The sequence below is a fragment of the Mauremys reevesii genome, linkage group 6 (genome assembly GCF_016161935.1).
Source record: "Mauremys reevesii isolate NIE-2019 linkage group 6, ASM1616193v1, whole genome shotgun sequence".
NCBI classification, from domain to species: Eukaryota; Metazoa; Chordata; order Testudines; family Geoemydidae; genus Mauremys; species Mauremys reevesii.
Window position 1 is genome coordinate 73307008 of NC_052628.1, and position 14331 is coordinate 73321338.

The window sequence follows — 14331 nt, forward strand, 5'->3', positions numbered from 1 at the left end:
ACAGATCTATAAAAGAATCATCAGTGGCTGTAGTAAGTACTGAACTGTCAGTACTCCTCATGAGCACAGAACTTAGCACCTTCTGATTTAGAGACAAAAGTATTACCTACTATGCCATACTGATAATTTTGTATCTTGATTCATTCTCTCTGTTAAAGTAGTTTTACAGCACAGCTCACAATAGACATTTGTATCTTACGTTTAAAACTAGGGCTGTCGATTGCTATTAACTGGAAACAAATTCACGCAATTAAAAAAATATATTGTAATTAATGACAGTTTTAATCACACTGTTAAACAATTAGAATACCAATTTAAATTTATTATTTTTTTTATGTTCTACATTTTCAAGTATATTGATTTCAATTACAATACAGAATACAAAGTGTATAGTGCTCACTTTATATTTTCGATTAAAAGTATTTGCACTGTAAAAAACAAAAACAGTATTTTTCAGTTTGCCTCATACAAGTACTGTTGTGAAATCTCTATCATGAAAGTGCAACATACAAATGTAGATTTTTTTTGTTACATAACTGCATTCAAAAACAAAACAATGTAAAACTTTAGAACCTACAAGTCCTCAGTCACTAAGCCAAACAAGCTTGTTTACATTTACAGGAGATAATGCTGCCCACTTATTATTTATAGTGTCACCTGAAAGTGAGAACAGGCATTCACATGGCACTTTTGTAGCCGGCATTGCAAGGTATTTTCATGCCAGATATGCTAAACATTCGTAAGCCCCTTCATGCTTCGCCCACCATTCAAGAGGACGTGCTTCCATGCTGATGACACTTGTTAAAAAAATAATGCATTATATAAATTTGTGACTGAACTCCTTGGTTTTAACCGCATTTTGCCATATGTTTCATGTTATAGCAGTCTCAGAGAACAACCAAGCACGTGTTGTTCGATTGATCTCTGCAGATTTGACAAAACATAAAGCAGATACCAATATGAGATTTCTAAATATAGCTACAGCAGTCGACCCAAGGTTTAAAAATCTGAAGTGCGTTCCAAAATCTGAGAGGGATGAGGTGTGGAATATGCTGTCAGAAGTCTTAAAAGAACACTCCAATGCGGAACTACAGAATCCGAACCACCAAAACAGATAATCAACTCAAATGATGAAAATAAACGTGTGTCAATTTGCACTGCTTTGGATCATTATTGAACAGAACCCGTCATCAGCATGGAAGCCTGTCCTCTGGAATGGTGATTGAAGCATAAAGGGGCATACAAATGTTTAGCATAGCTGGCACATAAATACGTTGTGATGCTGACTACAACGGTGCTATGTGAACGCCTGTTTTCACTTTTAGGTGACACTGTAATTAAGAAGTGGGCAGCATTATCTCCTATAAATGTAAACAAGCTTGTTTGTCTTAGCGATTGGCTGAACAAGAAGTAGGACTCAGTGGACTTGCAGGTTCTAGGTTTTACATTGTTTTGAGTGCAGTTATGTAAAAAAGAACTCTACTCTGTAAGTTGCACTTTCACAAGAAAGATTGCAATAAAGTATTTGTATGAAGTGAATTGAAAAATACTGTCTTGTTTATCTTTTTACAGTTTAAATGTTTGTAACCAAAAATAAATATAAAGTGAGCACTGTACACTTTGTATTCTGTGTTGTAATTGAAATCAATATATTAGAAAATGTAGAAAATATCCAAAAATATTTAAATAAATGGTATTCTATTAACGGTGTGGTTAAAACTGCTATTAATCACAATTATTTTGTTAATCTTGCGATTCATCGCAATTTTTTAATTGACAGCGCTATTTAAAACGTGAAAATTAAGGAAAAACAATTTGCCTCATATTACAAAAAAGTTTAATATTGCATACATATATAGCTCATCAAAAATTCCATATAACAATCTTTAATTGAGCCTTTGTATGTACCTTGTTTAAAAACTATCAAATTTGTTTTGTCTGCTAGCAATAGCCGGGAAGGGTTACAAAAATTCAAGTCTAAAGTGCAGTCTATTTAGCTTTTAGGTGAAAACTTTGGTTTCCTTCTTGTATGCATGGCATTGATTGCTGTGCACATAAAAATCCCTCATGCATTAAGAGAAGGATCCTTTTTAAAATGAGTTACTATAACCAGAGTTTGTTTATACAAAGTGATCTGCTGTGTCTTGGCTAAATCTTTTATTTAATATAGCCTTTATCTGGAAAAGGGAACAACTTGATCCTGTACTTTCAGGAGATGGATTTGAACTGATAAGGTCACAATACTAGAGGTGGAAAAAGCTGCACCAATCTATATTTAGTAGATCCAGTTGAGATTTTTCACCCAGAATTATTTTGATGGAAAATGGCCTTTTTCCAAAAACTTTTTTGAAAAATGTATCATTGAAATCAAAATCTGCTTTTCACAAAATTTTGCGTGATTTTACTAAAATTCTTACATAAATAATTTTAAAATTTGTTTATCAAAGATCTGTTTTTCAGTATATATGGATTTCAATGAAAATGCTAGTAACAAATGTGGAAAATTTCATGACAAAACAGAAAATGAAACCATTTTCAAACACTGCAAAATGAAAACAATTTTTCATGATTTTCGACCAGCTCTGGTTTTAGTGACATGTCCCTTATATTTAAAAAAGTGCTGGGTCCCTGAAGTTTCAACATAAATACATCGATGGTTTTGCACATCTTACAACTGCTGAGTTTACCGCATTGTTTGCTGACAGCATTGAGCATTTATATGGAAGAAGTCACTGGATAATTTATATCTGCACCCAAATTTTATTCCCAGAAGCAAAAAAAATTATATTTTCTCTTCCAGGGTAGCTGTTAAGTTCATCAATCCTCTACTTCAACTACAAACGGTTCTTTTACAGCTATTTTGCCACTGTTCACGATCACACAATCTTGAAGAGGGCGGTCATGCTCATCCGTCTGCTGAAGTTCTACAGCGTGCACCACAGACTATTAAAACAAAACACTTACATTTAGTAAAGAAAACAAGGTTTGCTAATATCCAACACAAAGCAAAAGACTAAGTGACCTTAGCAAAAAATAAATCTTCTGCAGCTTTTGTACTTGGATCTTTCCCTGCTTAGTTCCTACTACTCCTGAGGACATTTTGCACCAAAAAATGAAAAAATGCCACACGCAGTCTTTTAAAATTCTGCAAATGTTATTTCTCAAATAAATGTGGAGGATCCAGTGTGGCACTGGGGAGCACAGGCCACTGGCTGCACAGATATAGGAGATCACTGTGCAGCTCCCCACTCCGGGACATAGACTCACCAGTGAGGCTGCACCCAACCCTGACACAGCACAAGGACCGGGCCGGGCCTGCCCCTCTGTGCCTGGTGCACCAGGTGTGAGCAGGCAGGCTCAGCAAGGCAGGATCCAAATATGGAGGGGTTTAGTGTGGGGGGGATCCAGGTGTAGGTTGAGAGGGTTCTGTGGGGCAATCTGGGTGCAAGTGGCTCAGTGGGGGATCCGGGTGCACAGAGCCTTGGGGAGGGTACTGGGTGCAATGGTAATGGGACTCTGCAAGAGGATTCAGGTGAAGGTGGGTGGGGCTCAGCAGGGAAGGGTGGGTGTGGGGGTAGTGAGGCTTGGTGAGAGGGTCTGGGTATGAGGCGATCTGGATCCACAGGGCTTGGGAAAATGGGGGAGCATTTCCCTATACAGTGATCCCTCCCCCTGCAGCTGAAGAGCAATAGGTGCAGGAAGCATGGGGTGGGGAGAGTTTGCAGAGCATCCTACAGTCGGGAGAAATCTGGGAGTAGGTCTGACATGGCCCCGAATGCTATGCAGGGGAAGAGGAAATCCCATCCTCCCCAGCCCAGCCGGGACTAGCAGCTGAGCCCGGCGCAGGGTAGGAGCTAAAAGCTGGGTCTTTCCCAGTCCCATTCCCTACCCCACTGTGATTTACCTCTCTACCAGCTGTCCAGGCACCTGAAACATACTGCTGGGGAGGGTCTCATGACCGCTCTTGGGACTTCCCTTTGCTTCCCCATCAGAAAGTCATTTTTCTGCAGAGAAGCAAAGAAATCTGCGGGGACATAAATTCTGTGTATGCGCAGTGGTGCAAAATTTCCACAGGAGTAGTTCCCACATAAGCTAAGCTAGGCTAGGTGCTTCGATAACAACTCACCATCTAGTAAGGAGCCTGAACTCAAATATTATGTGCCTTGGTATCAAAGGGTGGACCATTTTTAGGGGGGGAAAAAGCACCTAATGTCATAGCAAAGGAAGAACTGAAAATATCCTTACAGCCGATAAAGCTAACAAGCACACACAATTCTATCCATGCTCTATCATCAGTAATTGAATCCCAGGATCATGAAGGCTGCATAGTAATTTTCTTCTTCTAATCAGAAACCCTACTTGTGTATGGAGTATGAGTATCATCTGGCCTGAGCTGTTTTTTACCAGTTAATGAAGTTCTGATTTAAAATTTACTCTGAATCTGCCAGAAAAGTTTCAACTCCTATTGTGGCTCTTAAAAGATGTGATCAAATGAAATCTTCGTGCTCTATATAGAAAATATCTATAAAATAGGTTCCACATCTGTCTACTTCAAAACAGAGATGAGGAGAGTGGGAAAACAAGGTGTTAGGGCAAACTCAAATAGCAGTAAGTGAAGCCAGCTATAGGGTGATACAGCAGTGTTGTGTACAGTATTTAGGCATTTTGTGGTTTTTCCACAGTAATCAAGTGTCACAATGAAATATTTTGTAACTGTGTACCTAATATTCTGATGATGTTTGTACATATCTGAATAAATTTATTTTCACTCTAAGATTCCTTACTATAGCAGACACCACCATTGAGAATATTACCCATTGAAAAACCAGTAAATTCATTATTAAATGGATAACAAGATTAGTGGAAGAGGAACATGAACTCAGATAGCACTCTCCAGTTTAGGACATCCAAAGGTCTGAGGGTTCCAAACACTGCATAATAGCACTGACTACCTGCCACCAGCCTACAAAGGAATCTGTCAGAAGCAGGCTAGTCACAAGCATCCGGAAATATGAAGGTCAAAGTGACTACTTGGTTTCAATTTCTGCAATGAACATTTGTTGTTTCATAGGACATTTCAAAAGTTAAGTGCTTTACATTTCTCTGTCTTGTATACATTATAGATAATAGAGACCAAATTCTGCTGTCAACTATAATGGTATAAATCAGATTTACATTGTTGCAACAGCCAAATTTGGTCAGATCTATCTACTTTGATACTATATTTTTAAACCTACCATTCCATCAATGACTTTACCAAATACTACATGTTTTCCATCCAACCAGGAAGGTTTTGTCACAGTGATGAAGAACTGAGAACCATTAGTATCTGGACCAGAATTAGCCATGCTGACCCATCCAATTCCATAGTGCTTGAGTTTAAAGTTCTCATCTGGAAACCTCTCTCCATAGATACTTGTTCCTGTGACACAAAACAAAAGCAGGTTTAGTAATGTACTAGCAGCTATATAATATAATTAAAGCCATAGAATTAAATTTCCCTTTGGAGCAGAAAGCAGGAAAGACAGTACAATTTTTAGTAATTAAGATGATTCAGATGTTGGGTAATCCCATCTCCTTCACACACCACAGTAAAGGTGTTCTGATCCAAAACACTTCATATGTACAAAGGAGTATCTTTGAAAAACCTACCCGTAGACATGGAACAAAACTATTTGTTTAGTGACAACTATGTGCTCGGCCCTCTACAATGAGTTTAAACAAGATAATAAGGGCTACTGAAAAAAATTAGCTATGTCTTGTGACATTTTTAACATATAACTTTAGAACTGAACCATTCTTTGTCTAACATGAATTACTTTTTTTAAACAATGAGTCTGTTAGGCTAACCCAAATTTAGTTACCATCCATGGGAATTTATTTATTTATGTTATTTAATTAAAGAAAGACTGCACTGTTCTCTAAAACAGAGAATTTAGAAGGGAAAAAATAATTGGTGTAGGTTTAAATTCCACTGTTATGAGAAAAGAAAGCTACGTGGATCATCTGTCTCTTACTCTGTATATACAGTGCCTAGCACAATGGGACTCCATTCAGAGCTGGCCCCTAGACACTACTATAATAAACATGATTAATGGTAATACAGTGAGAAAGCAGACAGTGTTCACTGCATTGCTAGATTGTGTCTTTGGTGCTCTAATCTTTGGCACTTTCCCTTTCCCCACAATCTGTTCTATGGGTAATCACTAGCACTATTATGTAGACAACTCAAACTGGGAGTGCTTGGAAGGAGCAGGCAGGCAGGAGAGAAAGTGAAGAATGCATCCTACACAAGGGAGACTGCCCTTTATCAGTTAAGTGCTGGATCCAGAAAAAGCCTGTTCCTGCCACTTCTTGTTGACTGAACTATGTGAATAGCCAGATCATCTGATGTGTAAAAAAAAACAAAAAACCACCAATATGGAGCACACTTATTTTCAAATCTGTCTCCCACATTTCATCCTTCATTGGTATGAGATGCTCCCCACGTAGATACATTTCAGACATGAATTCAAGTAAGTAAAGGTGATAGCAGTAACCTGGACATGAAGCTTTTGATCAACTAAGTAGCAGCAGGAAGATGTATGACCATTCTGGTACATTTATTTTAAATGGTTAAAGCAATTCTCACCCTGAACATTTTCAATCTTCTGCTCAAGAATGTGATTGGCAGAAACGACTTTACTCAATTACAGGAAGAAAAGGATGACTTGGGTACCAATGGGTTAGGATAGAAATTGGCAGGAGATGCTGAACTATGCGGAATTTAGTTCCATGCCTCATCCTTTGCAGTTCTTAAGGAACTTCTCCCCTAGAAGATTGAGAAGGATGAGAAGTCCACCTTCCACTGGAGCACTGAGCAAGGATCAGTTTTTGGAATTAGATGATCTGCATGATCAACTGCATGTAGCTGTAGAGAAGCTTGTAGTGCTGGACCTTGCACTTGCATACCAGCATGTTGTACTACAGGTCAAGTCCAGGATATGAACAAAATTAACATCAAAGGTTTTCTCCAAAGACCAAGGGACAGATTCCCCAAGCAGCCTGTATAGCGAAGTGGCAGCATTACTACAGGCCCCGAGGAGAAGGAAGAATAGAGGCAGGAGTGTAGGCTGCATTCAAACTTTCAGGTGGCAAACCTGCTATATAGTAATCTCGTCCTCTAGAATGTGAATACAGCCCTTATTATTGCTTTTGCACCCTATCTCCCTGCAGATAATACTGCCTTTGTTCAGAGCCACTTAACTGGTTTCCTAAGAAAGTAGTTAAAAAGAAAATACTTGCCGGGGGGACCAAGAGCAACCCCTTGCCCCACCACATACACAAATAGCATGGATCTCATATATTTTCATTTGCATAAGAATCTTTTTCCAAACCTATACTATTCTCCTAAGCCAGTTGGCACAGCCCACCATTGTTTTAAAACATTCTCAGTACATATCTTTTTAAAATATATGACCACAGAACACTGGTCATATTTCAGTTGACATTGTGAAGCTTTAATTGTACATATCTGGCAACTAAAGTTTTGGTAGCTAGCTGTATCTACAATGTCTTTGGCATCCATTTTTACTCAATTAAATGTTTTGTTCATTCTTTTGCTATGCTGAACTTGCATGTAAAGCTGTTAGGAGGAAGAGAGTTGGAGGATAATAAGCATGTTACCTCCAGTTCCATCTCCAGCTGTGAAGTCTCCACCTTGAATCATGAAATCTTTGATCACACGATGAAATTTACTTCCTTTGTACCCATATCCTTTCTAAGAAAAGCAATAAAGCTCCAAATGAGTATATATGCATTTTTATGCAGGACATTTATCTATGGCAGATGGAAAGAGGCAATCAATATGACTGTTAGGGTTTCACAGATTATAGACAAAACAAGGAGAAAATCGCAAGAAAAGACTTTGTAATAGGGCACTACCACCACTTTCCAAAACCACAGCAAGACACAAAAATACATGAAGCAAAATAATGTAGGATGTGGGTGAGTGCTGCTCATGCTATGCTGTGATACCACGGAATAAGGAATTGAAGAAGCATATAATTTCATGATAGTGACAGCAAGTTACAAAATTCTTCCTAATTCAAGAGATCCTTATTTGCTATTCAAATAATCATACCACCCACATTTACTAGTCCCAACTACAATCTAGAGATGGATTAAGTTCATAGTTTAAGGACCAAAGTCTGCAGAGGCCTATGTAATGGCCTGCACAATGACATTTTGAGAACAAAGCTGTGAAAGGAGTTTGGGATTATAGGTAGGAGCGATGGGCCCATAAGATGGTTCTCTTACATTAGTATCCCTAGAATGAAAAAATTATGGACAATCAACGTGGAAAGTTCACAACTGAAATGTCATTTTGTAAAGCTGTACTTTTTCACCTTTTATTCTCCACCCAAACTTGTATGTTGTGTAAAAGAAAGAAAACAAACATACTTCCCCAGTTGCCAGTGCAATGAAGTTCTCAACAGTCTTTGGGACAACTTTTCCAAACAAGCCAATTACAATTCTGCCAATATCCTTCTCTCCAATCTTCACATCAAAGAACACCTGGATATTTTTATGAAGAAAACAAAATTATACAAATATGATAAAAACAGACTAAACTTTGTAAGTATTAAAGCAAATGGCCTTTGGATGGTATTATGTGAATGGAGTTCTAAACAGCATGCACTTTTAAGAAAAACCTCTTAATGCCACTTTATTCACAAATTATGCAGAAGAATGTGCTAAGCATTGTGAATACCAGTTCTGGAGTTTCATTCATCACTTTAAAATACTCAGACAGAAAGCTACATAAAGTTACAATACCAATCCTGTAGACATGCTTCCAAGAGCTTTTTTCACAGGTGCCAATACCAAAATGTATATGAAGATATAACCACAGTTTGTTGGTAAAGATATGCCCACTTTTAGCATTCATGAATACCAAGGTAGGGGGAAAGTTTTAAACAACCAATGCTGCTATTCAGATATGTGCACAACAATGGGGAATTACAAATACAGGGATTCTCAAAAGCCAGTTTTCCATTCACTTGCAGGTAAGCATATACCCATTTACACTAAAGGTGGCACTATTTAGATCACTGAAAGCAATTGGTCATCTAGACAAAAGTGTACACAATGTAGTTTGTTTAGCTAATTAACGGTGAGAATTATTTTCTGTTAGAAGCCAGTTGCCTTGCTAAACACAAGTTTAAAATCAGAGGGTTAGCCGTGTTAGTCTGGTTCTTTTTAAGGTGGCCATCCTACAGCAAAAAAACTTTAGGACCAGACTTCAAAGAGAAACTGCTGAGCTCCAGTTCATCTGCAAATTTAACACCATCAGCTCAGGACTAAACAAAGACTGTGAATGGCTTGCCAATTCCAGAACCAGTTTCTCCTCCCTTGGTTTTCACTCCTCAGCTGCTGGAACAGGGCCTCATCCTCCCTGATCGATCTAACCTTGTTATCTCTAGCTTGCTTATATATACACCTGCCCCTGGAAATTTCCACTGCTTGCATCTGAAGAAGTGGGTATTCACCCACGAAAGCTCATGCTGCAAAACGTCTGTTAGTCTATAAGGTGCCACAGGATTCTTTGCTGCTTCTACAAGTTTAAAAGTCTGCCTAGAGAAATAAACATGTTGACTTGAAGTTGGACATCTCACTTCATAGAATCTGCAATGTAAGAATGTTTCTATAAAATCACTTCAAGAAGGCTGAGTTAGAGTATTTTAATGTAGTTCAGAATCTATTAATCAATTTTATTTGAATATGCAGATATTCTAAAGGGATTAAAAATAGGAATAGCTGTCAGAAAGTGAGATATCTTTTAAGTTCACAAAAATCTAAATAAAGACTGTTGCGCCTGCTAAGAAAACACTGTCCTCTTTCCCCCTCCCCCACTCGTGTGTGTGTCATACTGTGATGTGGTATTTGATGTTCCTTGTGGCATTCAACAAAATATTATGTGTCCAACAACTTAGATTGGTAGTGAAATTAAATGACCGTGGTCTCTTTCCTATGTGAATGTGTCTTTCATTCTCTCCTACTAGCTGTTTCTGTTATTTCTCTTGACCTTACATGGGTTTTTGAATATGAAGGTTGATTATGATTACAGAAACGTCCAAAGGGTGTGTGTGGGGGGGGAACTTTGGTCCATCTAGTCCATTTTCTTGCCACCCTACTTTCTGGATGTATCTAGAATTAATATTCAATACTAGTTAGAGAGCAGATTTTCAGAACTGTACCCATGAAAACCGGGGTGTATTTGCACACTTTTCTGAATCTGGCCTTAAGACAAATTTAAGAAAAGGGTGAATTTTTTTATCTCTTGTTCCAACAACCGCCCTCAAATTATCTATTCCAAATTTGTTTCTGATCACCATGGAGTAGAAATCCTGTCTACCATTCAGCTCCTACAGAAATTTTTTAAGGAAGCACAAATGTATCATACAATGAGGTACATGAGTTCCAACAGGTCTGAGCATCCTGAGACATCCACATGGCTTGGAACATTCATCTGGTTGTCAGATAGCTCCACTTACCTTCCATCCTACACATGTCTGAGGGTACGTCCATACTTACGGCTGGGTCGATGGGTAGCGTTCGACTTCTCAGAGTTCGAACTATCGCGTCTAATCTAGACGCGATAGTTCAAACTCCGAACGCGCTCCCGTCGACTCCGGAACTCCACCACCGCGAACGGCGGTGGCGGAGTCGACGGGGGAGCCGCGGACTTCGATCCCGCAGCGTCTGGACAGGTAAGAAGTTCGAACTAAGGTAGTTGGACTTCAGCTGCGCTAGCTGAAGTCGCGTACCTTAGTTCGACCCCCCACCCTAGTGTAGACCAGGCCTAAGGCAGATTATTTTCTGTTTATGAGGAGAATCTGCAGAACTGATGCAGGGTTCACTGACTGCCTACTGCTTTTAAAGGAACAACAGAGGCCTTTTAAATTAAGATAAATGTTCTCTTAATTTATACCAGAATGTCAGTGTTTTACTACATTTTACATTTGACTCATATCTGGCTGATCTCATAGTACCTGCTTTTCAAGTTTTGGCAAGTAGGGGTAAGCACAGAACAACCCACTCTAACAGAACACAAGGGAGAGATGGCAAAGCAGTAAACTGATCCAACTTCCCATATTGCAAGATTTAATAAACGGAGCCCTGGAGGGAGAAGGCAGGGTATGACTGAGCTCTGACTCACAGATGGTTAAAACACTAGTGGAGTCACTGTAAATTGTAGAAAACAGGTCCAAACAGTACTTCAATGAGGAGTAAAGCATGAATACAATTAAATATTGTAAAGTTTTTTTATAAAATGAATATTATGAAAAGCAGAATATGTTTAGCTAACGAAAGTTTGAATGGTGCAGGCAGCTGCTGAAAGAAGCTATTCTGAGACTCATTCGCTAGTTGTTACAAAACTCTTACATAACGGAAATATTAAAATACTCTTAAAGAACTGCAACTGTGTCAAACACCTAAAGGCACCTGGCTTTTCCTCTCATTCCCCATAACTAACTGAGATGTGATTGTGCCAGTGCAATCTCATGCCGTTATATTCCACTTGCATAATATTTCCACGGAAGGCCAACCACTCAGTAGGAGTCAACATTTATATGGATAATGAAAACATCCAGTAATATTAATTAAATAAGATACAAAGTAACATGAACTATAACTATAACCCTCCATGGTTCAAATAATAGGCTAATCACCAACTGATCAGAGCTAGGAAAAAGATTCTCCAAGAAGCAAATTATTCCATAATTATCCATTGCAGAGTTTCTTGAATCTTCCTCTGAAGTTCCTGACAATGGTTGAGACAGTGTACTGGCCTAGAGGATTTCTGGACTGATGTGATCCAGAAATTCCTGTGTTTTCCTGGCTCCACTGAAGCAAGAGAGATACCAGGCACTAGTACAAACTCCTGTGTCAATTTTGCTTGTCCACTACATGTACAAACACATATTCATAGAAGAGAGTTGCACTCTTACAGTGCTTGACATTAGAAGGGTTCCTGAGAACAGATCCCAGATGTAAGTTGCCATTGCTTTGTTACCTTCAATGGACTCCCACTGACTTCAGTCTACCCCATGAGAATTTACTCTGTATTCCACCCAGTGCTATGCACTCCCATAGAAATAAGACATCAAAAAGGTAATCTAATCCATAACAACAATAATATGTAGTATTCATCTACCAGGTTTTATAAACATCAACTCATGGATTGGTTAATATTCACAACAGCTCGCATGAAACCAGTAAGTATAGTTATCCCCAGTTTATAAACTAGGGAAGGTTACGTGAGCTGGTTATATAATGAGGAGACCTTAGACAGAACTTCGGAGCTCCTAGATCCCACTCCTGAGCTCAGCTCATGCAGGCACTAGAGCATGGACACGCTGCACATAGGGTGCATGATCTTAGCACAAATAACCGCTACTAACCACGATAATTCCCTACTTTCCTCCCAACTTCCTTAATCGACAAGGCTGGGCTGGGTGTGTCTCTCCGCTGTGGAGCTGTGACACGCTGCAAGAAGTTAGCACTGGTACTACAACCCCTCCTCCCCTCCCACATCAGATCCAGCTATTGCTCTGACCGAGTTTACAGGTTAAAACACAAAACACCGGGGAGCCCGAGCTAGATGCACAGCAGAAGAGGGGTTTACACTGAGACAAGGGTCAGCGGTGCTGCGTGCAATTCCCCCCTTACCCACCCACCCACGGGCGGGGTTTAATGGGGCGGCGCTGGAGAGGGGCTTTGTCCCCAAAGGGGGGGGGGTCAGCAACCCGCAGCTGGCAGGGCTCCAGCCCCGCCCCTCGGCTGGAGTCACCTTGGCAGTCACGGTGGGTCCCCTCTTCTTGAAGCCCCCAGCCCGCAGGGGCCGCGCCAAGACGCAGAGGCAGAAGAGGGCCCAGAGAAGGGGCGGCCGAAGCCCTAGGCGGCGCGGAGCCTGCAGCGACCAGGCGGCGGAGCGGCCCATCTCCTGCTGCTACTGCTGCTCCGGGACCGCGGAGGGTGGGACGCGTCTAGGGGCGCCTGCGCCCGGCTCCGGCCGGCTCCTCCCGCTGACACTGTGGCGGGGGCGGGGAAGCCCGGGCCCATCTCCGCGGGGGAGCGGCGGCGGCCCGGGCGGCAGGCGCGCGGCCAGGCGGGCTGCAGCGAGAGAGCCCCGGGCGGGGGAACAACCCCCCTTTTCCCCGCCGCACCAGCCGGAGCCCCGGGCATCCTGCCAGGCTCTGCCCCCCCGTGGCGGGCTCGGCTCTCCCTGGGGTTTGCCCCGCCCGCAGCACCCACAACACTGGGGCTCGAGGTGCTGCCTTGTGAGAGGAGGAGCCAGTGGTGCTCGCCCGGCCCTGTAGGTGCGGGAGCCCCTGGCTCCGCTGTGCAACTCAGAGCCCGGGGGCCCTGCCACGCTGCGTACGGGAGGCCGGATCCTACACTAGCCCCTGCCCGCTTAGCCTGGGCATGGACACCGCTGTCTGCCCCGCCCCGGAGAGTGGCTGCCTTCCACGCCTGCAGAAGGTGGCCAGTCCGCGGATTCCGCGGCAGCCTGCGGGAGGTCCGCCTAAGTCGTGGGACGAGCTGACCCTCCACAGGCATGCGCTGAAAGCAGCCCGCCTGGCGGCTACCCGCAGAGCGTCTTGTTGGAGGCTGGAAATCTTGTACATAAACCCATTTGTCACGCCCTTTGGGGAGGGTTTGGTGCCTTCAGACTCGGCTCTTGGGAGCAGGGAGTGGCTTCTACAATGTGTTTGTACAGCACCCAGCACAGAGTAACCCTGAGCGTGGTTGGGCCTTTGGGTGGTAGGGCTGTAATAAAACGAGTGATGCTACAAGTACAGAATATAGACAAGTGATCCATAGCAGGGATAGGTGTGACATCTGAGTAGAAAGAATAGTACAGTACTGACCTCCTTAAATTGTGAGGCGGAGCCCATACTGCTCCTATCTGGGACTCTGACGGGCTAATCCTGCCATGGACTTCAGAACTTGCTCCAGAAGAATCCTCAGTTTGTGTAGCTTGGTTGAAGTGGTAGATAAGGAGCCAGGTCATTGAAAACTGAGCCTTGTTGTTTGGGGTTATTTTGTGTCTGATCTGTGTAGTTCTTTGGGAAGATACACAAACATGGAGGTGAGGGGAAATAAAAATTTAAATACAAAAACATTTCCAAAGATTCCTTAGTGTTATATTCCTGGGGGCATTCTCCACACAAAAATTTAAAAATTCTGCAAATTTTATTTGTCAAAATAACACTACATAATCACACCAGTTTCAATTATTTTGGTAATTTATTTCAAAATGCCTTCCAGCAAGTATATCTGTAA

At 41.5% G+C, this 14331-nt stretch overlaps 1 protein-coding gene across 2 annotated transcripts; it reads right to left on the minus strand.

Annotated features, from left to right (window-relative positions):
- Positions 1 to 1820: 1820 nt before the first annotated feature.
- On the minus strand, positions 1821 to 14020 carry PPIC (peptidylprolyl isomerase C). Of its 2 annotated transcripts, none has more exons than XM_039545635.1 (5): positions 13917 to 14020; positions 8443 to 8556; positions 7666 to 7759; positions 5238 to 5422; positions 1821 to 2943 (listed from the first exon to the last, which is right to left on the minus strand). In XM_039545635.1, the coding sequence occupies exons 1-5, from the start codon at positions 13941 to 13943 to the stop codon at positions 2818 to 2820; spliced, it is 546 nt and encodes a 181-aa protein (XP_039401569.1). In that variant the 5' UTR covers positions 13944 to 14020; the 3' UTR covers positions 1821 to 2817. The 2 variants fall into 2 exon arrangements, with proteins under 2 accessions (XP_039401569.1, XP_039401568.1); XM_039545634.1 differs by lacking the exon at positions 13917 to 14020 and adding an exon at positions 12836 to 13032.
- Between the last annotated feature and the right edge of the window lie 311 nt (positions 14021 to 14331).